At 45.6% G+C, this 27,459-nt stretch overlaps 1 protein-coding gene across 1 annotated transcript in view; it reads right to left on the minus strand.

Moving 5' to 3' along the window:
* Positions 1 to 3,315: 3,315 nt before the first annotated feature.
* Positions 3,316 to 27,459, minus strand: part of LOC121704904 (voltage-dependent P/Q-type calcium channel subunit alpha-1A-like) — an 85,431-nt gene continuing 61,287 nt past the window's right edge. The window contains exons 33-43 of the mRNA XM_042085449.1: positions 25,834 to 25,930; positions 20,819 to 20,933; positions 20,028 to 20,132; positions 17,850 to 17,947; positions 14,101 to 14,210; positions 13,349 to 13,484; positions 11,973 to 12,086; positions 9,526 to 9,567; positions 6,854 to 7,052; positions 5,553 to 5,812; positions 3,316 to 3,828 (exon numbers count right to left, since the gene is read on the minus strand). Coding sequence (XP_041941383.1) covers positions 3,397 to 3,828; positions 5,553 to 5,812; positions 6,854 to 7,052; positions 9,526 to 9,567; positions 11,973 to 12,086; positions 13,349 to 13,484; positions 14,101 to 14,210; positions 17,850 to 17,947; positions 20,028 to 20,132; positions 20,819 to 20,933; positions 25,834 to 25,930 — 1,708 coding nt within the window. The 3' untranslated portion in view covers positions 3,316 to 3,396. The remainder of the gene's footprint in view (positions 3,829 to 5,552; positions 5,813 to 6,853; positions 7,053 to 9,525; positions 9,568 to 11,972; positions 12,087 to 13,348; positions 13,485 to 14,100; positions 14,211 to 17,849; positions 17,948 to 20,027; positions 20,133 to 20,818; positions 20,934 to 25,833; positions 25,931 to 27,459) is intronic.

Raw genomic sequence — 27,459 nt, forward strand, 5'->3', positions numbered from 1 at the left:
CACAGAGTGGTGCACCATTGGTGAAAGACACCTAAGTCCTACTCCCAGTGTACAGAGTAATCATGACAGTAACAACAATCATGATGAAACAGAAACATCAGGCGGTTCGAGTGAGAAAACATGGAAGGTAGCGATGACCTACAGCGCCACCTGGCAGCCGAGAGAGGCAGTGGAGCTCTGTGGCTGGCTCTTTTGCCCGGCCTTAGCACACAGCTTTTTCCATGATACCATAGAGGGAGGTGAACGTGGCTCTAAAAATATTGTTCCTTTGTAAAGTCATGCTAAAGGTCCCCCCAATTTCTTTTTTTTTTTGGAAAATGGATGGTCGTGAATCGATCGAGGGGTCATGCAGTGGCTAACGGTGAAGGAATGGACATGTTCTTTAGTTGGGGTGCTCAAGCCTCAGGGTGTGGGAACCGATGAAGTGGTTTCCCACAATGAAGCAGTCGCACAGAACTCCACACTCCTCTCTTGCTGCCAACAAACAAAATGGCCACCAAGTGAGCACAGCAGAAGTAAAGAAATCAAATGAAACAAAAGGATTATTAAAAAAAAAAAATAAGAGCATCTAAACAATGTATAATCTTTTTTTTTTTTCTCGTATCATCATTATCATAATCATCATCTTAACCACTACCATGATCAACATCACCAGTGAAATCACCATCATTACCGACATCTTCATCATCTACAGAGCCCTAATCACCATTAATAACAAATCAATTCTGAAGATGGAGAGGTCCTCTCTCTTTACTCCATGTCCTTTCTCTTTCTCTCTCTCCGTCCATCTCTACAACTGGAAGACTGAAGACACATGCAAAATATGGGAAGAAAAGAGTCCATGAGACCAGACACAAGCTTAGAAATCGTGCTTCGAAGCACATTCTTAATTGTGTCTGTTTGCAATGCCAACATAACAAAGTCATAACGCTAATATATATGTATTCAATGTATATAGATATGTACTTGCCAATACATGCTATAACAGCTGTACCATTGACTATGGCCTTGCTATTTTGATTAAAAAAAACATTCAACCGAGTCACAATATAAAACTATCCATGCTTTATTAATGTTGGCCTGATCGACCAGGAATGTTTGGACAGGAGTTTTTAAAACCTTTATTTCACATTATCATATGACAATGTTATGTCAGCATTTGAAATGTCAAAGAGCCTGTGTGCTTATGGGCTAGGTATCTTTGTGCAAGTGCAACAAATATTCAAAATTAGTGTAGTAAAGAAAATACTCTACTATTTTTTTTTTTTAAATCAAGAGAATGTTCTAAAATAATTGTGCTATTTAAGGGAGATCCTCATCCAACAAGCTTCTCTATTTTCTTTTGGTAGATTTATTTGGCACGGAATGAAAACCTGGTCAGTCAGTCTTTAGGCCTGTTCCCTCGGCTACGTCCTGACTACAGGGAATAGCAGCCTCTTCTCTTGCACTGGCTTTCTCAGAGCCTCTGGCTTCACTGTAATACAAAACTCAAGAGTCTAAACCATTCGGTCAGGGAGGAGAGACTGAGAGAAAAGGGATGAATGGAGAGAGAGAACTTCACTGACAAAACAATAAGACCAAGGAATAAATCCCCTCCCCCTCATCCAATAAAGATACTTTTGTTATTATTATTTATATTATTCTTATCATCATCATCATCATTATTATTATTATTATCAATAATATTCATCTTTTTTTGTATTGATCATGCAGGAATTCCATAGGAGTTTTACGCTAGGAGTTCAAAGGAAGTTGAGCGGTGCAACTGAAGAATCAAGCTCCGATGTTTCGAAGAAGTAGAAGAAGAAGAAGTAGAAGAGGAAGAAGCCAAGGAGTAGAAGAAGAAATAGAGAAGAAAAAATGTGTTTTTTTTCCTTCCCTTTTTGTTTAGTGTTTTCTTTTGCTTTTTTGTCTTCTTTTTTTTAGATGAGAGGGAAGAGGTATTGGGCTATATTGGGAGGGGGCAAACCCCCCAACCCCCTCCCCCACCCCATCTCCCATGGCCCCATGAGAGTCAGGGTGTAGTAACCTCTGTCCCCTCAAAACTCGATCCGTCCCTAAAACACATCCATGTACACAGGCACCAGGCACGCCCACTGTGAACTCATTATTAACAGTAAACAGAGATGATAAAACTCATCAATATTGGCCAACATCACGGTTGGTTTTTGCAATAGGCTGAGATCCTGTTCATTCAAAAGCCAAAAAAGGAAACCAAAGAAAGAACAAAAAGAAAAACAGAAAAAAATTGGTCAGTCTCCTTTTGTTCAGGTGTCTTTATCCTCTTTTACTTGGACTATTTTTTCTTTTTCTTCTTTTTTCTTTTTCTTTTTTGTTGTTGTCAGTGTTGTTTTTGTTCCTGTTCAGAAACGTAATTTGACAGTTGACATCTGTCATTGCTGTCACTCACTCCTCTCAGTGTGCGTATGTGTGTGTTGGTGTTGGTGTGTTCTCTGTTTTGTCCTCAGTCAGATGAGCTACGTTTCACAATGTTTTCAATGCTAATTTGTTTACTACATACACCCCCCCCCCAACACTCCTCCCCACACCCAAACAATCATCCCCACCCATCCCCACCCTCCTTTCTCCCCTCTTTATTCCTTACATTCTTCTACTTATTTGCCAGCCAAACCACCACCCAAGCCTACTCTAGCCCCCAGAGTCCCACCCCAGTGGAAAATACTAGGCAGCGGGGGAGAAGAAAATAACCCAAACACAGAGAGAGAGAGAGAGAGAGAGAGAGAGAGAGAGAGAGAGAGAAAGAGAGAGAAAGAAAGAAACAGAGAGAGTCGAATCATGCCATGATTTCCCCCAAGCTGTCCGGGCCAGAGGCTGACCCCTCATGCCCACTCTGGAGAGAACAGAGCGGAGAGAACCCAACAGCTCCCTGCCCCCCCCCTCTTAACCCAATCCCCACCTCCTCTCCCATGACGTCCCCTCTCCCCGTTCCCCAGGGGCTAGCACCAGTCGTCCTCGTCGGTCTCGCTGTAGGGTTCATGCAGTCCCTTCCCTCGCGGGCCTCGGGGGTGGGGGGGCTTGTGGGTCCCGGGGTGCTGCGGCAGCGGCTGGCTGCCGTGGTGGTGGTGGGGGGAGGGCGAGGACGAGCGGTAGCCGTTGGGCAGGCGGCGAGGGCCGCCCGGCGGGGGACCCTGCTGCTGCTGCTGCTGCTGCTGTTGTTGCTGCTGGGGGGGTGCATGTCGGGAAGTCCTGGGCGAGCGCGGGTGGTTGGGGTGGGGCGGGTGTGGATGCGGGTGGTTGGGGTGGGGGTGGTTAGGGTGCGCATGGGGGTGGGGGTTGCCCTGCGTAGGGCTCTGCTCATAGGCCGGTGGCTCGTGGCGCTCGCGGTAGTCGTAGTCCTCGGCCTCGTCCTCATAGAAGCAGCCGTCGCCCTCCGGGCTACCGTCCGGTGGCGGGGGGCCCCAGCGCCCGGAGGGAGGGGGGCCGTGGCGTCCCAGGCGGGGCGAGCCGTGGTGGGAGGGCGGCTGCTGCTGCTGCTGCTGCTGCTGCTGCTGCTGGTGGTGGTGATGGTGGTGGTGGTGAGGAGGCCCTTGGGGGGGGGGGAGGAGGAGGAGGCTCGCCGGAGCCCGAGGGGGAGTAGCGGCGTGGGGTGGTGGTGGAGGACTGGCGCACGGGCTGCGGGGGTGTCCCTCCTCCTCCTCCTCCTCCTCCTCCTCCTCCTCCTCCACTGCCGGGCTTGCGCACCACGGGTGAGTAGGTGACATGGGGCCGTGGCGTGGCGGGGGTCTGGGGGAGCTGCCGGCGCCCGCGGCGGGGGGTGCTAGTCCCCGAGGTCGAGGGGACGGGGCTCCCGCTCACCGAACTACTGCCCTACACGAAAAGTGAAACAAGGCAAATAAAGCAAAAGTACGACAAAATTAACGGCACAATGTGTTTGAGAGAAAGACACGCACACGGGGACATGAGGAGAGGGCGAGAGAGAGAGAGAGAGGAGGAGGAGGAAAAAGGAGGGAGAGAAATTTTAAGGAGAAAAGAGACGAAAAAAGAGGTTGAGGAAAGATTTGCAGAGAAAGAGCAAGCAATAGCCCAATCATAAGAGAGCATAAGTGATAATGCCATAAACAAAACAGAGTGTGGAAATCCAAGAGATTAAAGGACAAACATGAACAATGGGAGAAACATTTGGACCAAAACACATAGAAGCAACATTTTACGGAGAGCAAAAAAGGACATGAAAGAAAACAGGAACAAGAGAAGAAAAGGGAAGGGAAGAGAAATTGATTTCTGGTCGTTGAACTCGGGAACAGTTACAGTGATTATGAGAAAGGCAGGATGTGTGTGGTAAGTATGAAATAACGGCACATGAGCTGCTATCACTGCCATACTGCTGCAAATGAAAGCACTTCAGAGAAGCCACATCCTGTTCTTTGTCATAATAGCAACGCCAGCCTTGACAGTGAATTTGGTTTTGTGTGTGTGTGTGTGATGTGTGTTTGTTTGTGTGTGTATGTGTGTGTGTGTGTGTGTGTGTGTTTATGTTTGTATTAAATAGATAGATAGATAGATAGATAGATAGATAGATAGATAGATAGATAGATAGATAGATAGAGAGAGAGAGAGGTGAGGGAGTGCAACATTTTCCCTGTAACCTGTGCAACTAGAGGGCTTCTCTGTCCAAGTCTGATGTACATACAGATGTTTGTATCAGAAACACTTGGGCGCCGCTCACAATATCTTATATCAACTAGGAAAATTGAAAAGAGGTAAAGGATAAAACAAAGGCATCAAGTACACGCTAAAGGGATATTAGATCAATTTAGTTTCCATATCTTCTCATATTAGTGGCTTTAACCCCTTATACTAAAACAAATAAACAGAAATCAAAACTGTGGACAAAACTATATGGCATGTTGTTCAAAATGATACATACATGCTTAAATTGGAGATTATGATGTATTCTGATGTATCTGTATTGCTGGCAAATAATCATCCAATTCCATGTCCTTTTTAAGGGCTAATTCCAAGCAATGACTGCCCCCTATTGGCTAGTTTACACAGTGCATGACAGACCGTATTCGGTACTTTCTTGTTTCAAAGTGGTGTTGGTCTAAGGGGTGAAAATTAAAGTTACAATTTTGTGATACATTTTTGTGTGCAGATGCTGTATCTGTGTGTTTGTGACGGATACTTGAAATGATGACGAAAATAAAATGATGTGCCTGTAGGACCTCTCCGGTCTTTAAAGGAGTTATATAACATTACAAGACATGTGCTGGCATATCTCTGAGTTTATAGTATAAATGTGTATGCAATATGCTACAGTATGCATGTCTATTGTAGTGCACGACTACATAATAGTGTATGTCTATTGTTGTGTTTGTGATGGTGGTTTTTGGTTGTGTGTTTCTCATCAGGAGTGCATGTATGTCTGTCAGAGATCGGAATGTTTGTGTGTGTATGTAAGGGATGGATGTGGATGCTTGTGAGTGTGTGTTTTAGTGTTTTAAGTGTGTGTGTGTGTGTGTGTGTGTGTGTGTGTGTGTGTGTGTGTGTGTGTGTGTGTGTGTGTGTATGTGTGTGCGCCTGACGCCCACCTGCCGATGAGGCCCACAGTCGCGGCCCTCACTGGGCGAGCGTGACCAGCGGTGGTCGCGCTCACGGGGCTGCCGATGGCCATAGTCGGGCCGGTCGGGCGTGTAGCGCTCCTTGTCCAGCGAGCTGTGGTGGTGGTGGTGGTGGTGGTGGTGCTTGCGGTCCTTGGCTCGCCCGCGGTCGCGGTCCCTCTCGCCACGCTCCTTCTCCTTGGGCGGCAGGTCGCCTGACTGCGTGGTGGTGCTGAGGTCTGTTCCCAGCCCTGACGCCAGGACGGAAGCAGGTCAGAACAACACCAACTCCAGACATGCACGTTCACCAGCGTGACAAGATACTGGACAAAGCAGCGTCACAATTCCCTCCCTATGTCCACACTCTATGATGATGACGAAAGTGATGATTGATATGTAGACATCCACAATGGTGGGCAATCATTCTCTTTCAGACTTCTAGTCCTGCTTAAAGCACACTCCAATATAGTGCTTTATCTTTTACTTTATCTTTTACTTTTTAATAGTGATTTACTTCTCGCCATCATCAAGATTTGACCCACTGGCTAAAACATCAACATACTGTGCAGGGGCGCGTTTCCCAAAAACATAGTTGCTAACTAAGTTATCCAAGTTAAGCCATGCAATTTCCCATTGCCAACCAACTAAGTTGAAAAAAAGGTTAGCAACTATGGTTTTGGGAAACGCACCCCAGTATGCTCCACAGACCAGCATGAGTATATGCAGTGTATCGTGTGAATGAATTATGTTTTAAAGTTATTATGTTTGTTATTGAAATTGTTTGCTTGCATGCTGTGGATACTGGAGCCACTCTCTTATTCTTTCAAACATTCAGTTTATTCAGTGTATCCCTGTGTGTGGTATGTGCATGTGAGTAATTCTGTATAGCAGTCTCTACATTGCTGTATAGCATTCCATCTGCTCGTCCATTCATTCCTGATTGCACATGCATTGTCCAGAAGTCATACATATGTGAAAACGGCTGACTGTATGTGAGATGTATGTTTGTGTGTCTCTTATGCTAATCATCCCCCAGTTTAATTGGCTCATTCCTACCTTCCTTCCCTCACTCTCCACCTCAAGCTGGTGTGTGGTGAGCATTCTGGCTCACCAAAATGGCTATCGTGCATCACCCAGGTGGATGCTAAACATTGGTTTTGGTTAGTGAGGTTCCCCCTGCACTGTAAAGCGCTCGCTTTGGGTGCCTTGCTAAAGCGCTATATAGATGCAAGTTGTTAAGTTGTTGTTGTTGTTGTTGTTGTTTGTTGTGTAGCAGTGAGCTGTGCCCTGACCTGTGTCTGCATCCGTGTAGCGGCTGAGGGATCTCTCAGAGGCGCGGTGGCTGCGCTCCCGGCGCCGGTGACCGTGCCGCGGCCCCTCCTCGGGGATGACCTGGTCCAGGGTGTAGTCGTCGCCCCGGCCCATCCGCCCGCACCGGCCGTGCCCCAGCGAGGAGGCGGAACGCTTCATCGGGCTGTTATCTGTGATCGTCTGTGATAGCATGGGAGGAATCACACAGAGAGAAAGAGAGAGAGAGAGAGAGAAGAGGAGAGAAAGAAAGAAAGAGAGAGAGAAAGAGTAGGAAGAGTTTCTATTGTCATCACCATAGGGCGATATGTGTGTGCTCAGAGAGTGTTTAAGAGGTGTTTGTGTGCTGTGTGCTATTCGTGGCCTTATAGAGATACCTTTCCCACTCTCTGCACATACCTCTGTCATTCTGAGGAGCAAGACAGACATAAACACAGAACGATAGAAAGAAACAAAGAAAAAAAGGAACAGAAAGAAAAAGGAAGGAAGGAAAAAAACCATGGGCCACACTCTCCATGCACCCAGGACCTTTACCTGAGGACCTCCAGAGCCCAGATCCTTCACTCTTTGCCCCCGACTCCACCCCACACCACCCCTCACCGACAACACAAGAGCAGAGCACATTCCCACACCAGACCCCTCCACCATTCAGAGTTGCACACACACGCACGCACACACACACACACACACACACACTCTCGGACACACACAGGGGTACTGTCTTCAGCCATGCTGATAGAGAGGATGGGGGGGGGGGGGGGGGTTAAGGGGAGGCCGGGGAGCTGTCCATGGTCTTGAGTCTGGTCCCTTTCACATTAGTGAAGGCCCAGAATATACAAGCACAAGCGGAGTCCATGGATAGCCCAAGAAAGACAAAGACGAAGATGCACACGAACGCAGACACGAACGCGCACACACACACCCACACACACACACACACACACACACATACACGCACACACACAAGCACACAAGCACACACGCACACACACACACACACACACACACACACACACACACGCGCGCACACACATACACGCGTGCGCGCACACACATACACACACACACACAGGCACGCACACACACAGGCACGCACACATGCATGCACAGGCACACACAGGCGCACACACACACACACACACACACGCACAGGCACACACGGGCGCACACACACACACACACACACACACACACACACACACACACACACACACACACACACACACACACACACAGAAAGTATCTTGAGAAAGTATCTACTGTGCACACCTTAGCTTACAATACAACACAAACACAAACACAAACAGATGTTTACATACATACACACACATACATACACACACACACACACACACACACACACACACACACACACACACACACACACACACACACACACAGCAAGCACATGTGTCTGTGTTGAACATAAGCAGGACAGACATATACACAGACACAAACACGTCAGCAGCAATCATACAAAGACACCTAAGGGCCGTGTATGACATAGGCAGGCAGCTAAGCACACAGGAAGAAAACAGGGATGGCAGGAAGGAAGACTTCCCCAAACACCGGGGAAGAGCATAAGGCGCTAATCCATTCAAGGTGTGGGAGCCACATCGATCTAAATTGAAAAGGTGCTACCGCAACGTATGTCTCCAAGTCACTGGATCAACTAGCTATAAACAATAATGGGCCATTCACATCGAACGATAACTATGAAGATAGATAACTGTAACTATAACTGTCCAATGATAAGGTTGATGAATGTGATGCCTAAAATAGGATGAATTCTGATTGGCTGTCAGCGTTTTCTCATTCTCAAAATCACTCTGAAAGTTATCCCCCAACAATATCGTTCTTCATGTCGTTATTGTTATAGGCTATGTGTGGACGACGTCATTTATATTAGCTAGAGTGGTACTTTTGTTGTGCGTAGCCCTTTAGCCAATGTGCTTGATGGAGAGGAATGCCAGCACGAACAAACAGAAAAAACGGACAACGGAGGAGGAGGTCCATAAGAGCATGAGAAGTTACGAGAGAGAATCATGTTTGGAGGACGTATTACTGTAAGGGTTATAATCAGTCAGTGGAAGGTGTAGAAAAGTAAGTGCTGTGACACTGGTGTAATTAAGATTGTACTGATGTTGCAAACAATCTGCGTTGGGTGACTTCTTTTTACAGTAACCAACAAGCTATGGACTTGACCAGTGAAACAAAATGAATGGTGCAGAATATAAGCTGAGGAAGAGAGAAAAGGAGATAAAGATTAATCAAGACTGAAAGAGAATGTTTTTACCATGGGACAGATAAAATAGGAAAGAAAAAGAAAAGTAGCTGGTGGGTGAAACCGATATTAAAAGACAGAGGGACAGATAGACAGGAATTTAGAGAGAGACAGAAAACAGGCATTGTGTAACTAAAGATAGACAGACAGAAAGAAAGATAGATAGTAAGACAGATACAGTACATACATACAGAGAAAGAGAGAGCAATAAATAGAGAGAGAGCATGAAAGAGCAAGAGAGAAATAGAGAGAGAATGAAGCAAGTGCAAGAGAGTGAGTGTGAAAGAGTAGAGAGAGAGAGAGAGAGAGAGAGAGAGAGAGAGAGAGAGAGAGTGAGAGAGAGAGAGAGAGAGTGAGAGAGAGTGTACATACACTGAGGTTATTCCCTCGTGGCCTCCCTTTCCTTCGATGCTGCTGCACAGACACAGACAAACAGCAAGCAGAGCCAAGCACAACACAGTACACCACATCACACCATACAACAGCACAGCACAGCACAGCACAGCACACAGCAAGAGTGAAGCACAGAGACACGCACCACACCACCACCACCAGAGGGAAAGGGGAGGGAGGGGGTATAGGGGGAGATAGACAGAGAGGGAGACAGAGAGAGGGACCACATAAAGGAGGAGAGGAAGAAAATAAGTAGGGGTAGAGGGTGGATGGAGATATGCTCAAAGTAAGGGGGGGTATTGACCAGAATGAAGGAGGGATGAGTGGAGAAAAAAAGGAGGGGGGCAAATCAGGGAGACAGAGAGGAGAGAGAGAGAGCGAGAAGAAATGTAAAGAAAGACAGAGATAGAAAGAGAGAGAGAAAGAGAGATAACTCTGGTTAGACATAGAAGCAGCAGTGATAGGGAGACACTTACCACAGCAGCACACAGACAGTGAGGGACTGATGGCTGCTCTAGACACAGTCACCATGGTAACACTAGACACCACGGCACAGCACAAAACAGTACAGTGCGGTGCAATAACTATACAGAGGCTCAACTCACGAGAAACACCAAGTGGCACAACATAACATGAACTAGAACACAGAGCACATATACAGTACACACACTCTCTCTCTCTCTCTCTCTCTCTCTCTCTCTCTCTCACACACACACACACACACACACAGACACTAACACACACAGACACACAGGACAGATAGCACGTTTTTTTGTTTTTTGACAGACACACGTTTGGCAGAACTCTAGTCATATCTTACAAAAGCCTCTCATAAAATTTGAGCAATGCTTATGATGAACATAAGCACGTACACACAGTTCTCCTGACCTTGGACACACACACACACACGCACGCACACACACACGCACGCACACACACACACACACACACACACACACACACACACACACACACACACACACACATACACACACACACACACACACACACAATCTCTAGTAGGGTACTTTATCAAAGTATCATAACATTTGCTTCAACCTGTTGTCAATTTTGTCTCAGTTTCCTTAAAACTCATACAAGCTTAGATTTAAGAAAACAAACAAACGACAAATTATTGCTACAAATGATATGCAGCGTATATCTTCACTATGATCACATCTGTTCACACCATCCCAAAACACTGACAACTTTGACGTTGGACCTATTAAAGAAACATAAGTGGAGGAAAATGCAGTTATAAAGGGAGACAGATTAAGACTGGGGGTAATGCAGAGGAATAGGACTCAGATGAAGATTAGAAAAGATGTTCAGGAGATTCTGGATCTGAGAATAGAATGGTGACAAAAGTATGGGACTAGCGCGTGTGCAAGCATGTGTTCCTGCTACCTGCCCGTGCATGTTAGTGTGGTATGTGCCTGCATGCATCGGACTATGTCTAAACATCCATGAGATTAACTAGGCTGAATTAAGACACTACAAAGTAAAAAAAAAAAAAAATCATAGAGGTGCTGTCAGGAAGTCAAGCCAGGGCACATTTCCAAACAAATATGAGATTACAATTCAGTTAAAAGTGAATATACTGGATTCATTTCATCTCATGCAAATATAATAAGATATCCTTGTTCTGAATCTTTGAAAGTTATTCATGACACTTTCATTTCAGTTTGTGCATGCACTCATAAGGGGAATGTATTTGGGATGCATTTCAAAATATATTTGCCTACAATGTTAGAACCATAAGATGTTGATTGCTTTTGAAAAAGATAACATTTTGAGTAAGATTTGGTAAATTATAACTGGAAATTAATAACTATGTGGCACTTTATCCAATGACTCAACAGCCTTTCCTTTGCTAATTTAAGTACTTCAGTAATCATTATATCACCAGTTGTGCTCTGGTGGCTGCTGCTGTCATGGCAACAGTGCTTCCTGGAAATGATGCCAATGTACCTTGGAAGTCAGTGAAATTACAGCTCTCCGCGGCCCCAGCAACCCCACCTTCCAGGTACAGATTGTTCTTCCTGGTGCTTGCATAAGGTTTGCATATATATGTTCAGTGAACAGTAGAGTTATTATCCAAGAGCTGTCTTAACACTACATTTCTCCCTATATTTTGGCTTTGTCTGAGACGACTAGTGTTTTTATGCAGTGCACATGGGCAAGCAGTACTTCGAGTCAAATTCATGCTTCTGGTGTGTTGTGGTTTTGTTTCTTTCTCGCACAAAGAGGCAGAGGTGTTGAAAGGGATGAGTCATCCAGGTAAGCAGAGGAAGAACAGGAGGAAAAGGGGGATATGAAGAAGAGGAGGAGGAGGAGGAGGAGGAGAAGGAAGGGAAGGCTGGAGAGCAGCACGCTGAAGGAAGAAAGGAGGAGGAGGAGGAGAGTGAAAGGATGAAGGTGCTCACTTGGTTGTCTGCCGGGAGTCGGGGCATGGAAGCAGCTCTCCCGTGCCCTTCCATTGGGAGAAAGTGCTCACTGTCCGAGTAACCATCCCGCCCCATCTCTCTCATCTCTACCGTCTGTGGAAAACAGAGGGAGAGCTGGCGTGACTGCCTGGAGTTTACAAGGCTGGGACAGGGGACAGGAAGAGGGGGGACACTGGCCATCTAGAGGCCTGGAAGACCTCCTGCCTGTCGTGGGAACTGATGGTCAGGAGAGGCACAGGCCAGGATAGTCAGGAGGGACTTAGAGTGGCTGGGTTTAATTTGAGGACACTCTCTCTCTCTCTCTCTCTCTCTCACACACACACACACACACACACACACACACACACACACACACACACACACACCACACACACACACACACACACACACCACACACACACACACCACACACACACACACACACCCACACACACACACACACACACACACACACACACACACCATTTGTTTTTCTGAGATGTGTTTTCTGAGAGTTGATATCTGTTCAGAGAGAGTAGGGGGTAGGACTGACCTGCTTGCTGTCTGACCCACTGTTGGGCCAACAAACAGGGGGCTAAAGAAGACCAAACAATAACCCCTCGGAGAGTGGAGCAAAAATGAGTCAATGAGGGATATGGACTGCACTAGCAGATGAGGGTAAGATTTGTTAGATGAGAGAGAGAGAGAGAGACAGAGAGAGAGAGACAGAGAAAGAAAGAAACATGTTAATAGAGAAAGAAAATACATAAAAATAGAGAAAGAAAGAACAAAAGAAAGAAAGAAAGAAAGAAAGAAAGAAAGAAAGACTGGTAGTACTACTGTGTGAGTATGAGAAGGGAGGCTTCTGGTCCACAAAGCCCAGGGTATTAGCTGAGGTGGGCTCAAGGGGGGGGGGAGCTCTAAACTGTGGCCTGCCCGTGAGATGGACATGAGGAGGGGATTGGGCAGACACAGGTGGCCCAACCAGGGGGATGGACAGAGACCCCTTCAGTGGACACAGGCCCAAACCATACAGTGGGGACCACACCTCTGTTCCACATGCAGAGTTGAGAGCAGAAAGAAACACTTTGACCCTGATAGTGGGACTGCTTGAGGATTCACGCTGACTCATCAGTCATAGTAACACTCATCTCTTCAAATAGCAACCAAGAATAAAGTAGGATTCCATTCTTTACTTCTCTCAATGGGCATTTTCAAGAACTTTCAAAGCTGAATGTCTCATCGACACATTCTGCTAGTGTCCATGGGTAAACTCATGCATGTATTTATAAATGAAAAACACACGTTTGTGTGTGTACGTGTGTCATCCACCACCCTGGTACTGTGAGTCTGCGAGAGACTGCAGGAGCTGGTACCTGAGAGTTGTGCATACTGTCTCGTTTGTCGTCGGGATGCTGCCCCTCGGGACTCCAGCTGCCAGCCTTCTGAGACATCTCCTGAGCACGCGCGGTCACCCAGGACTGGCTCTCTGACATCCCCCCATCCATTGGCCTGAGAGAGATGGACAGTTACATCTTTTCCCCCAGCAACCCCATCCACGCTGGCCTGAGCTGCGTCCAGCCCTTTGACAGGACAGTTATATTGTCTTTGTTGTGTCTATATTATCTGTACCGCCAGTGTTGAAGGTTGTCTAAGGGTCAGGCTTGTCCCCATGATTGCGCTTTTTTTCAACTAGCTAAGATATTTCTAACAGATAGTTCCCATGAACTTTAAATTTACCTTCTTAATACTGTAATGAACTATACGGCGTACCAAGACTCTTGCACATGGTTACAACCAAAACTACCATGACAAAAAGGCAAAACATAAAAAAAAGAAATATTTGTTACATCAATAAGTTACATCAGCACAATCCTTCAACAGGTGCTTTTGTGCAAGACAGTACTCCAGCAACAACATAAGCTTCCTTTTCACTTCTCTACCACTTGGGAGCAGTTCCCTCCTTTGTCCACCTAGCCCACTTAGAACCAAGGATGGGGTCTCTAAAAAATTAGCTCACTTCAGTGCCGAGAGCAGAGGGAAAAAAAGGTGTATGTGTGTGTGTGTGTGTGTGTGTGTGTGTCTGGGGGAAGGAGGGGGGGGGGGGTCGCATGAAGGGGTTACTTACATATTGCCCACAGCATCCGGCTGGGATTCAGGGAGGCCCTTGACTCCCGGCCCACCATCCTGGGTTGGGGAGTGAGGCTCCAGACGCTGAAACATTAATGTCGTTCGATTCTGTGTGAGATACAACATGGCCTACAGCTGATACCAGGCATACTAATGGGAAAGATGAAGGAGGGGATGGGGTCTGGGGAAGGTGGGGTGATCAAAGAGTCCAGAGTGCAAATGGGTTGTTCTCCAGTGGCAACAGCAGGAGACAGCAAAGGTCAGCCAAGAGGCACTCTGGGAAGTGTATTCTCTTACGGTTTACTTTGAGATCCACTCCCGGCCGTGCTGTCTGGAGGGTGCTGATGGCATCATGCGGAACATTCATTTACTTCCCAACAACCCAGTAAATGAATGGAGGTAACCAACTGAGTGCTCCCGAGAGGTCAGGGACAAATGGTTGATAAGCTCGTAATATGTTCACCTATTGTATAGCTCGTATAGTAGAGTATAGTAATATGATAATGACAACAATCCATAGAATAGTTTATATTACTGAGCCTTCCAATTTAGGCTTCTACACACAGACCAAGTCATCCATAGATAATAAATGTTTTTAAACAGAAACTCAAACCATGTATATGGCACTCTGGTGTTGTGACCACCAGGCACCTGGGGTTTTGTCCAAATCTATGCGGAGAGGGATAAGACGTCCTACTGACCTCTAGCAGCACAGTGGTTACACCAGGCAAAACCAAGTGTCTGAACAGAAAAGACTAGAGGGGAACAAAAAAGAGCACTTGCATTGAATTATAGGCAGTGTGAAGAAGGATTACAACAGGTGATTAAAAGGGTTAGCAAAAACAACCATATTGTTGAACATTATATGGCAGATCTGACCGGTTCAGGCAAAACGAAAAAAAAAAAAAAAATTTTTAAGAAAAGTGGTTTCATCGAAAAGAGTGTCCATGAAAAGTATGACAGTCCATTTAGATGCATTGAATGAAATGTCCTTGGAAATCTAAGCGCATCAATCCTATACATAAAATATATGGAAGCCCATGTTATCCTATGTGTCTGCTCTGCAAAATGTGCCCAGCATTCTTAAGAGCAAGGCACTAAACAATTGATTCAGCAACCTATAAACAGCTAATGTTTTTGACACTGGCTTGAGTTATGGGAACACCTTTCACTCCAACTGACACCTTGAAAATGTCAGGTCCGGGGCTGGCACGCTCCACTCCTCGCTTACCTGTGCGCATGGAGGTGAAGTGAGGGGAGGAGTGTTGGGAGAAGGGTGGGAAGGAGCCCACTTGCAGAATGAGAAGCAGTGGCCGGAGGCAAGCGGAGACCGGTGAAATGAACATGCAAGTCCCTGCCCGAGAGAGGCAACTTGCAACCAGGGTGATGTAGCAAAGTGAGGCTTACTCGTGGAAATCAGGGTGAGATGAAGAATTCTTCATGCAATTCAAACAATAAGTCAATATTCTATCTGATATTTTGCATGCTTCTTATGTCTATGAATTAAATGTTTTATATTAACCTTTTGGAATTTTATCTAAATCATTGTTATCAACATTTGATACGTGTCCCATGTATAACACATTTTATTTCAATGTGGTCTGCAGGGTATTATGTGCTGCTATGTCAATACAATTTATATTAGGTAACTCCTCTATTGATAACATATGACTAATGATTTAACAGATGAAGACCGAAAAACTACATGTGCTCATGTTAATGTGATTCACATTTGAATAAATATGAGCTGCCTGGAGCAGTGAAGAGGTTCTTTGAGGTAAGAAACGTGTGAGCTTTCATGATGGATTTAGTCTCATCGTGCACAAGCACTTTCAGCAGTTTCACTGTGTCTGCTTAATAGCAAAGCACTGATACTGACACATTTTTGACTGCCATTTTTTGCCTATTGTAAATGTCCCTTCCTGAAATATTTTTCTTCCAATGTTTTTGCTATATCTGTGTATTTTTATGTTGTGTAGATGGAGACATGTTTACATTACTACAATAACAAATGCTTACAGATCAATAATAATATTTCAATGTTCAACCTTCACCAATAATTGATCGATATTGTCTGTGTCTGATGAATGTTGTGTAAATGAGTCATACAAAAATGTCTGTCGAAGTATTGAAGACCTTCCTATTCCACCCTGACTCTCTGGTGTCTAAAGTTCTCATACTACTACTACGTCTAGCTACCTTATAAAACTCTCTTTCAGTTCCCCCACAGGGTTTGACCTCAGCATTCAGACAGAGCTCAACCCCCTCAGATCTCTCCCCATTCCTCCTGACAGCCTCTGTCTTCAGAGGGATTTGTGATGCTATGAAGGAACAGCACCTTTTAACAGACAACATGGGAAAAAGAAACAGCTGAAGAAGGAATGCTGAATGACAGCAATGGAATGCTAGATCGAGTGAGACTGCAGAGATGGGAGGGAGGTGGGTAAGAAAATACGAGAAGCTTTGAATTTGTGGAGTTGGGTTGAGTAGGAGTGGAGCTTTGTCTGTAGAGAAGGGCCACCCTTTTACTATGCCCAGTACTTTGTGAGGTAACCCACTGAGCCTCGCGCCGCTCCACCCACCCCTAACCATGATTCAGAACGAGAAAGCAAAAAATATGACAAAAAGTGGAAAAAAGAAACATCTCCGTACCTCGAGAGAGATTTCTGTTATTTTACTGATTTTCTTACAGTGAATAGTTATACAAACAGTTATTCTACAATAATACACATTCTTTATTTGTTACTGTGGTCAGTGAGTTGGCATTCAAACTGCAAACAAAAGGTGCATTGTTTTGTGTTCATTCCCATTATTTCAAGTGGACAGGGTGCAGTGATGCTACAGGGGTGAGGGCTACAGTCCAGTGCAGGTTATTGCTTGCAGTGTTCACAGTCAAGACAGGGCTATGGGAATTGGGAAAAGGCCTGTACATTGACCGATTACATGTGGAAGCACAGCATATTCACAGGTTCAACTGAGAGCCGTGACAACCATCAGATACCCGGCCTCGCTCTTTCTCACAGAGATACACACAGAAATGCATTTACAATCCATGCAGAATGCCCTTGATTTCAAAAGCACAGATTTAATGTAAAAGGCTTCTTAGCTGCTTTTTAAAAAGTATGCATGACTCCCAAGCTTTGAAAACTTGGATACAACATCTACAGTTGTTGCTCATGAGCAATTTTTTTTATTTAATTACAGATACTTTGTCAAGAACACATTGCTACCTCTGTCACAAGAGACTGGTCTCAATATTGGGCTACTCTACTCTGTACTGGTATGACGATACAAGACTTGACCACTGACATAGAAAACACTGAGAAATGTATGATCCTCAAGTGCAAGTGTTTTTCATTCATTTTTATAGGGCATCAGCCCACAGGTTTGTGACGACCATGCAGAGTATATAACGTAAAGAGCAGTAAGATGGCTACAGCTGCAAATGGACCGTATTCTTGTAGAATATGGGACTACGGTGAGTGGCAAAGGCCAGAACAGTGCTGGTTGTCACAGCTCAAACAGCAAGGTAAGAGAAACAGAGAGAAAAAGAGACAGGCAGAGAGGGTGAGAGAGGGTGAGAGAGAGAGAGACACAGAGAGAGAGAGAGAGAGAGAGAGAGAGAGATAGAGAGAGAGAGAGAGAGAGAGAGAGAGAGAGGAGGGCTGAAGAATGCGGAGTTAAGAGGCTGTGGCGTTTTGCATTTTTTTGCGGGGGAGCAAGCGAGTGTTTGCCCTAGAGTTGTACCTGCTCCTGCGCCTGGGCCCGCTTGGCTTTGCTCTGCCGGTAGTACTCCATGATCATCATGGCCGCGTAGATCTTCCCCACCGTCAGGTCTGTCGCTGCTGAGAAACGGACAAGTTACCCTGCACGATTAGATGAGGTGAGATGGACCCTGAGCGTGGGGAATGGGACTGGGGGAGAGGGGGAACGAGGCATGCACACGAGAGACACCAACACAGTACACACAGAGACACCGAGCCAATAGTCTTTTCACAAGCAGACACGGATTTCAAAAAGCCTCATATGTTATTGGTCCATAGATTGTTGTCACTTTTGCTTTCCGTTTTTCTTTTTTTTTCTTTTGATCTGTTTTTTTTCCCACTCTTCACAAAGGATTATCATTTTAAAGTGTTTCTAGTCTCTCGTTTCAGAGGAATATAGACTAGAGGCCATTTTTCACGAAGATGAAGTAACCAAGAAACTATGTAAAGTCATAGTACCACAGTGGCTGTTTTACTGTTTTCATTCACTCTGATGCTGAGCTCTGCATTTCACGGTAGCAAGTCGTTTCACAGAATTAGCCACAGCACTTCAAGTGTTCTTGAGCTTCAGAATGTGAAACAGTTGAGAAACAGTCTTCGAAAGTACAATGAGTTGATTCTTTAAGATAACTGTATCTTCGTAAAGAAATGGCCTAAAGTCGTCAGGAAAAAAACTGGGTACAAACTCGGTGCAGCCAATAAGTCATGCTCCCAAAACCCTGACCAGCAGAGCATTCTCAGATCTGTTCACACCTTAATTTGCTTACCAAGAAAGTCTATATGGTTTCAAAATCAATATTAGTTATAATGAGCATTGTGATGAGAGTCTTGAAAGGATGGCTTAGCTGCTGCACATATATTCCATGCTTCTTTTTTTTGCAAACGTTAGGCATAACATTACTCAGTTTAACCATACACATACCTATTTATCATCAATGTGTACAACGGGTGCGGTAGCACCAGTGCATCGTATTGTCAGTCATCATTTATTACCATATATACAGCCAGTCATCTTTAGTTTAGTAAGGTCTTCTTTCTCTTCTAAGATACCCTGGAGTGAAAAGACTTCTATAGAGGGTTGTTCTATAGTAAGGCACCCCCTGATATCAGGCACAGAGCGCTGAAGATGACCCAGACCAGGCTGGAGGGACCGTGGCGTGGGCGGGACATGGGACTCCTTGGATCGTCCGGAGAGGAAGTGACAGTACAGGTCTACAACTGAACGGCTCCTGCTCACTCGAGGTGGAAGGGGAAGGGAGGGGAGGGGGGTGGGGGAGCCTGAAGACCCACAGGAGAGATCTGAGTAAAGTGTGAGTAAAGAAGACAGTGGCCTATTGGAACATCTGCTGGCTTGTGCAGTGTAGTTTGTGTACCTAAGGCCAAGCACCCTGATTTGAAGGTACTCTATATGGCTTACTGTGTCTAGATTCACATGTGCACACCATTTATGGGAGCATACAGTTTTGTCGAGGGCAGACGATGGCTATCTTAGAGCAACTGTGGGAACTTGCTTGGATAAACTAGCTTATATGGATTTTTCAGCAGTTCACAAAGGGGGGTTATTCATTACAGTTCAACAGAGACTATTTATTTACCTCTGTGTTACTTCTGAAAACCTGACATCTCTCTTTCGAAGGTGGCTTCAAAATTCTCAATATGCGTTAACATGGCAGAGTTACGAAATTGAACTGGGCTGAACTAGACACGATGCAGCTCATTCCCATATGAAGGTGGTTTTATTTCACTAAAGTGATCCAACAAATGGAGGGGCTTTAGAATGAAATCTTTTGACTGAAGCCACCTTTGAGACATTTACATTTTAAACCTTAAAATATAAAATAACTAAATAACAACAAAGGAAAGTTGGCACGTTTATATGTGGCCTATTTACTGCCTGGGGGAAGGCAACTATGCTTCCACTCCTGCCCATCTCATTATATTCTCTCATAGGCTCATCACTGAGAAGCAACTGGCTGGCACAAGGGGCTAGGTCCAAAGGTCATTAGAGGTCGAAGGTCGAGATGGTGGAGGTCGTTGCTGTGCCTGGAGCATCAGAGGGTGCAGAGCAGTGGGGGGGGAGACTGGCTGACAGAAGCTTTCCTCTGGTGGTGAGACAACTGGTGGTCTGGTGGTCGGATGGGCGCACCGGGGCGCAACTTACACTTGTGTGGAGTGACCAGCAGGTCCAACATCTTCTGCGAGAGGTTGGGCCAAATCGCCATCATCTCTTTCCTCAGCTCAGCATCCATCTGGTGCTTGTCCTCCCCTACATATGCACATTATCACACATACACACAAACACGTACGTACAAACACACACACACACACACAAATGTGCAATACACACATACACACAAAATACACAGAAACACACACACACATGCCCCAACACATGCCCCAACGTCCACAATCCAATAAACAGCCAAGAGTCCACAAAAAGCATGTGGACGAGACATGGCAATGTTTGCAAAACACACACAAACACACACACACACACGCACGCACGCACGCACGCACGCACGCACGCACGCACGCACGCACACACACACACACACACACACACACACACACACACACACACACACACCACAATAATGTGCAGTACACACAGTTCACAAACACGCACGGTATGGAGCACAAAGACAGAGGAATGACAATTGACGTGTGAAAACGTAAACACACGCTCACACACACACACACACACACGCACAGACACACACACAAAAGAAATGTTTTTCATTAACAATTGTCTTTATGCACTTTCACCACAGGTCAAGAGAACATGAAGGATCATGGCACCCTGTTAATAAAACTCTGACAACGTTCATACCCACACTGAACAGTGAGAAAAGGTTACAGTCAAGCAAACTGGAGTCTGCTGCTAACTGGGTAACACAGAAGACAGAAAAAAGAAAAAGAAGTGAATGGGTAGAAGAGAAGGTTGTGCCAAACCTTCCGTAACCTTGGCGATCTTGATGTCCAGTGCCGTGCGGATTAAGGCCATTAAGGTGGAGTTGAAATGAACAGAGTTGTCTTCGGCGACCGGCAAATCCATCCGCAACAGTCTCTGTGAAAAGCCAGTCAGGGACATATGAGAGAGAGGCTGCACAAGGCCCACTGAGGACAAAAAGACTGCAGATGCGTGTCTTTATGTGTGTGAGCTCTGAACCTCCAAGAAAGGGGGGTATGAACGAGAGAGTTGAGAAGGGAAAAGAGGGGTGGTGACAAGGGGAGGGGCAAAGCTCTGTGATATTTGACCTATAGTTAATTTGACCTTTGACCCAAAATCTTTCCAATCATCAGAGCTACTGATGTTCCAAATTCAGCGGAATGACCCATGGGAGGACGTTCAGTCCCTATTAAAACCCGTGTATGAATCTCCACTTTTCATCTTGATGGAATCTTTCATGTTTAAAGAAAGTCTAGCGCTGCTTTCAGACATTTTTGTGATTCTTTGTAGAGCCTGCGAGAGTGGAAGAGAAAAGGCCTCTTCAGTAAAAAAAAAAAAGAGGAACGACTTCATATTGGTGTTTAATGTCTCTTGGGAAGCTTTAAAACACAGTGAGACCTCGCAGGCTGAGACGGTATCACAGGGCCAGCAAGGTCAGGAAGTCACGGGAGTCACAGAGCTCTCCCCCAGCAGGAGGTTCACAGAACTGACCGTAGACCCAGGCACGACTGAACGATGGCAGAGAGAAAAAAAAACAGCGAGCTCCAAAGTTTTGCAAGACTTAGATTCTTGTTGCAAGTCTTGTTCGTTGTTTTTTTTTTTTTTTTTTTTTTTGGTTTGAGCACATCGTTTCATCTGTGTCCTGGTCCATCGGAGGAAGAAGGACGAGGTGAGGAATTACAGGGGACTAGGCCAGGCAAAAACCGACCACCCACCCTACCAACCTCTACCCAAGCATTTCTGCTGTTACTACAGTCATGCCACCCCTTTGTTGCCATGCCACGTACCATGGCAACGGCCCAGGCCCCCTCCTCACTTCCACCCCTCCAACACACCCTCACAGGGCGCCCCCCTCCACATTCACATGCAGCATGCCATGCCACCGCATACAGTACACCTCACAGCACGACCAGCGGTGCAGCCATACACAGAGATAGCATTGCCTGTGGCTTGTTCGGATTTGTTTGTTTGTTTGTTTTTTCAGCGCGTCATCGCCGTGGCAGCAGTGACTGGCGGGTCATTGAGATGTAATCATAGATGGGCTACTGAGTGAGACTAGAGCTCGATCCAGATTCTCTGATCTCTCAATGCGGGGGATGGGTGTGGCCTACAGGGTTAGGTGAGAGCAGCATTCTCCATACATTCAAGTTGAAAAGAAGAACAAAAAAAGATAAGTATAATGTCAATCATTATGGCTTTGTTGATAAATTCAGTCTAACGGTAGCATATGCTTTTAGGACTACCTTCGATTAGGGGGGTTAAGAAAAAGATAATTGAGAGAGTTAAGGGACAAAAGCATTGTGAGTTGAATTGAAAAGGAGAGGGGGAGTTGAGGAAGAAGTTGTGCTTGCTGGCTGGAATGGATTTAAAAAAGAGGGGGGGATTTAAAGGGCAGATCAGCTGACCTCTTTAGATTTATCATCACTGATAAAATGGGACCTCATATCATATGAAAAATAGTCTACCTTTGCTATGAAAGGTTGAGGAGGCCAGATAGTATTCTTTCATTCACTGTTTCAAGGTCAAGGCCATCAAAAAAAAACTAGTCTCTTCCACCTTTCATAGTGTAGGCAGATTGGCTCAGTGTGATTTACATGTAGGTTCAGGTGATGTTGAAATTAAGGAGGTTTGCTGAGCAGAATCGGTAAGGGAGAGACACAGCTGACATAAGTGTATAGACACAAAGAGTGTGAATAAAAATATGGCGAGGGACCTTGGGGATGATGAGGGGATGAATGAAAGAAAGAAAGAAGGTGAAAGAGATCTATCACCACACACTGGTTAAGTCTGACAGTACTCCTGTTTGTTGATGATTTAATCTCTATGGCAGAGAGGGGATTTCACTTCACTGACTCTGAAGATCACAGGTTATTTCTCTACAGGAAGTGATGTGTGGATATAAAATGAGAATAACTGATCATATTGAGGGAGGATATTCTTTTTTCCACTGAACCAATAATTGAGCCAGAGTGGGACAGCAAACCTGACTGGTCCATGGAGATGTTATGATAGGGAAAGCTGAATATGGGGAGGGTAGGGGCTGCCATGATGGGGCAACTGAGAGACAACTGAGAGAGACAGGATGACGCTGCTGGTGAGATTACAGTTAAATTAAAAGATCAGAATGAAGGAGGGAGTAATAACAGACAGAACAGACAGAAACTAAGGATGAATTTCCACAGTTGTGGACAAACACAGTAAACAATATTGAACTGAAAAAGGAACCATTTAAATGAGTAGAATAGAAAAGCAGGCCTAGGTGGGGGTAGAGATAAAAGTGAGCACATGGCAGGCTGGGTGGGAGGACACTTGGGAGAGGATGGGCCGGGGTTGGTCTGAGGCTGAGGGGAGACAGATGGGGTCCAGAGAGAAGGGCGTCCACTATGACTTCCTCTCATGCCTGCAATGCACCACACCAGTCAGCCAGCCTGACAGGGTCTGTTCGCCACAGCAGTCACACTTTTGAAGTGGGAGAAACAGATGGCCTGGGCTGCCCCTGTCCACAAAACCAACACACACACACACACACACACACACACACACACACACACACACACACACACACACACACACACACACACACACACACACGATCACAGCCATGCACACATTCACACTCTCAACACAGACACTAACACACAGGTCTAAACACACACACACACACACACACACACACACACACACACACACACACACACACACACACACACACACACACAGAGCCATCAGCCCTCTAGCACAATTGCATATGTTCCAGCTCACTGTCTATTGTCTAGGTTCCCCTCAGTCTGCAAACCAAAGTGGCCCCATTCAGACAGAATGAGTGAATGTGAACGAGGGAAACAGAGTAAAAACAGAGTAAAAATGACCAGGCTATGGGTGAAACCCAAAGAAAACAGACCTAAACTGAGTGTGAGACAGACGGGAAAAGTAATGAGAGAAAGAATAAAGATGTAAAGGTGAAAGATGTAAAGGTGGGGGGTGGGGGTGGGGGTGAGTAGAATGAACTGAGGGGAATCATGAATAGAACCACAGCAGCTGAGATCAGTAGCACATGTTACTCAGGAAACAGCTGAGCTCAGTCCATTTGATGTAGACAGCAGTGAGGGGGGAGCGTGGTGTGTGGCAGGTCTGCTGTCTGGGCTTTAATGCTGTTCTCGGGACCTGGTCCCTTTCGACCTTCTGGGGTCACTCTGACCATCCCTGCCCTTTCAAATACCATTGCCTTCTCTGCCTGTCTAACAACTAACTCATGAGTGACACTCCTCGTTAGAGTAGCTGAACAAAACCAGTGTAGTTATGACCTAGACCATTACAAGCCCACTGACTGGCTGTTCAGCTTTGCTGGGAGAAGTCATATCCAGATGACACGTGGCAGTATCTCTGTGAGAACACAGGGGTGGGCTTGTGAAGTCCTGCTCTACTGGACACATCATGGGACAACTATGGGGATCAGCCTGTGGCTCTCCATTGGCCAGGGAGTATCAGTGGCCCAGTGGTTGCGACAGAGAGACAGAGAGAAAAGGAGGGAGGTGGATGAAAGAGAGAGACTAGGAGTAGGGGAAGGAGAAAGGCAAAGGAGGGGTGGATGACAGTGGTTGAGATGATTATGTGTGTTTTTTTTTTTTTGTGGGGGTGGGGGTGGGGGGCAGGAGGAGAGGAGAACTTGGGGACTCTGGGGGGTCTGGGCTCTAGCATGCTGGCGGAGCTGGAAACAGATTCCAACTGCATTGACAGAAGAAGAAACAAAGGACAGGTGCATGAGCCGGTTGGCACGGCAATTCAGTTGCTGAGGGGGATGGGGGACGGCCGGGGTTTAAAATTGTGCTTGTGCTTCATGAGGAAAGAAAGAAAATAACACGATATAAGAATTCGGATCATACTGAATTTCAAATTGGATATACTGTGGCTGACTGTATTGTTCTTCTTATATAAAACTAATTTTCTAAAAAAATCTAATAGAATTGCCTACATCTGCCCTCTTTCCTGTACAAAAAAGATGCTACTGTTTTTTGTATGTGTTGTGGGTGTGCATGTGTTGACACCAACAAATAAATGAGAGAGACAGAGACCTGGTCCTCCACAAAAACAGTCACTGGGGTGGGTGTCTGATCGATCGTAGCGCCATCCACAGGCAGGAGAGACTCGGAGGACTGAAGTCCTTTGGTCCTTCCCAGCCCTGCTGCACTCGCACTTTAGTGTGTGTGAGGGAATGTGTGTGTGCATGTGTGCTTGTGTGTGTGTGAATGTTCCTCATGCGTAAGCTGTGTGTACATATTCTACTACTGCTGAACACTGTCCTTCCCTTTCCCCACAATTTGAGCATATACTGTACATTAAAGCATTTACTTCAATGCTTGTGTTTCATCAGGATCCAGGAGGATGCTATCAATGTGGTTATTATTAGCAGTATTGGAGTAGCTCAGCTGTTTTGACTGAGCAAGATCGCCTAAGTGACACACAGTTTTGAGTGTTTGAGTTGCACGCATATGTGAGAGAACAGTGTGTACAGTATGTGCGTACATGTGTGTGTTTGCACGTATGAATGGGAACGGTGCGTCGTGCGGTGCAATAGCACTGAGAAGGTCCCTCCGTTCCCCCCTCCCTGTGGATGAGTCTGACTGCTCCTACTATTCCCCCCCCCACCCACCCACCCACCCTCCCTCCCAATAGCGCTCCCATCCGAGAATAGACACAGAAAAAGAAATGAACAGAGAGAGAGAGAGAGAAAGAAAAATGAAAAACAAAAAAACACCAACACTACAAACACAGCGCTGGCCCCACAGAGGCCTTCTACCTTGTATGCAACCCGTGCCGGGCACTTCTTCCCCAGGCCTAACGGCGGAGACATTTGCCTGAGCATCTGATACATATCAGTGTAACTGATTCTGCCACTGGACAACCAAAATAAAAACAGAGCAAAACAAAGGAAATCAACAAGGACATAAATTAATAGGGGATCAGATGGCAGGAGTTAAAAAAGAACGGAGAGAGTGGAAAAAGAGAGGAGGAAGTAGAGAAAAACAATGGAAAGGGTGAAAAGAGAGGGGTGAGGAAAAAGACAGGAAGTAAGGGCAAAGAAGGGGGGAAGAGAGGAAGGGAGGGAGGAAGGGGAGAAGGGAGGAACAGAGTAAAAACAAGGTTATTGGTGTCACTCTTAGCTAAGAACAGGCACTAGTGTTGATTCTGGGCTCAACTGACTCTTAAGAGCTGCAGGTCTGTACGATGGGGGTGCGAAAGAGGCCAGAGAGGGGTCGTGGGTTCGGACTAAGGTGTCGCGTTGGTGGGCAGAGGGAGGGTGTCTTCTGTCCTTTGGTGTTAAAACACCGTTCTATGCAAGCCCTAGAGAGGGGTGAGGCGGGTTGCATAGAAGAACAGGGGGCTTCGGACTGAGCAAGAGAAGCAAAAGAATCAAACGGACAAAAAAACAACAAAAGCCCCACTGTTGGGATGGTGTTGCAACAGCAGTTATGTCAATGCAGTTTCTGTCCCCCTCCCCGCCCTGTGAGACCAATGCACGCGACCATACCCAGGGGGCCTAGCTGCGATCAAAACGACAAGCAAAATAAAATAAGACAAAAAGAAGTACAAGAAAATCATTCTTTTTTTTTGAAGAAAAGGTTTTGTTATTGCTGTTGTTTTTCATTCGACGTGAGGTGCAGAGTCATTCGTCATGCGTGTTTTGCATCGTTCCAACACATTCTCGTTCTCATATCAGAATGCAAGTAGAAATGGTGAAAAGACAAAAAAACGAGGAAAATATCCCAAAAAGGGAAGAGAAAAAAAGGAACTAAAACCAAGTAAATAAGCGACATTCATTCCAGTCTGGATGCTAGCATGGTGGTTTTTAGGGTTTTAGTGGAAGTCAAACCTTGCAGGCCACCCTATGGGGACATTTCTTTCCTAAGCCCAGAGGAGGGTCGATAACTCGCAATAAACTGTACATATCCTTGTAATGAATGCGCCCACTGCAAGAAGAATACAGGGAGGTTAGAGCAACACGACCAAGAAAAGAAACCATAAAACAGCTGGAAGAAGAAGAAAAGAAGAAAAGAAGAAGAAGAAGAAGAAGAAGAAGAAATAACAAAACAAGGTGGATAACAGTGGATTTACACAATTACATATCCATATGCAGAAAAACACACACACACACACACACATACATACAGTATACATACAGCTAAACACTTCACAATTCACTGACAGTCCAACAAGCACACAGTCTGTATTTGCTAGTCACCTGTTTGCAGAGACAAAGTTAGTCTAAGTTCTTTCAGGCCTGGCTACTATCTCTTCTCACTCCTTTCTGTCTGTTTCTCCTTGAAGCTTTGATTCGGTTTCAAAGTTACCCAAATAGTTATATGTTTCCCTCAAGTATTGGTATACACCACTAATGACTAATGACTAATGAGTTACATATACA

The sequence above is a fragment of the Alosa sapidissima genome, chromosome 3 (assembly GCF_018492685.1).
Source record: "Alosa sapidissima isolate fAloSap1 chromosome 3, fAloSap1.pri, whole genome shotgun sequence".
In the NCBI taxonomy this organism is placed as follows: domain Eukaryota; kingdom Metazoa; phylum Chordata; class Actinopteri; order Clupeiformes; family Clupeidae; genus Alosa; species Alosa sapidissima.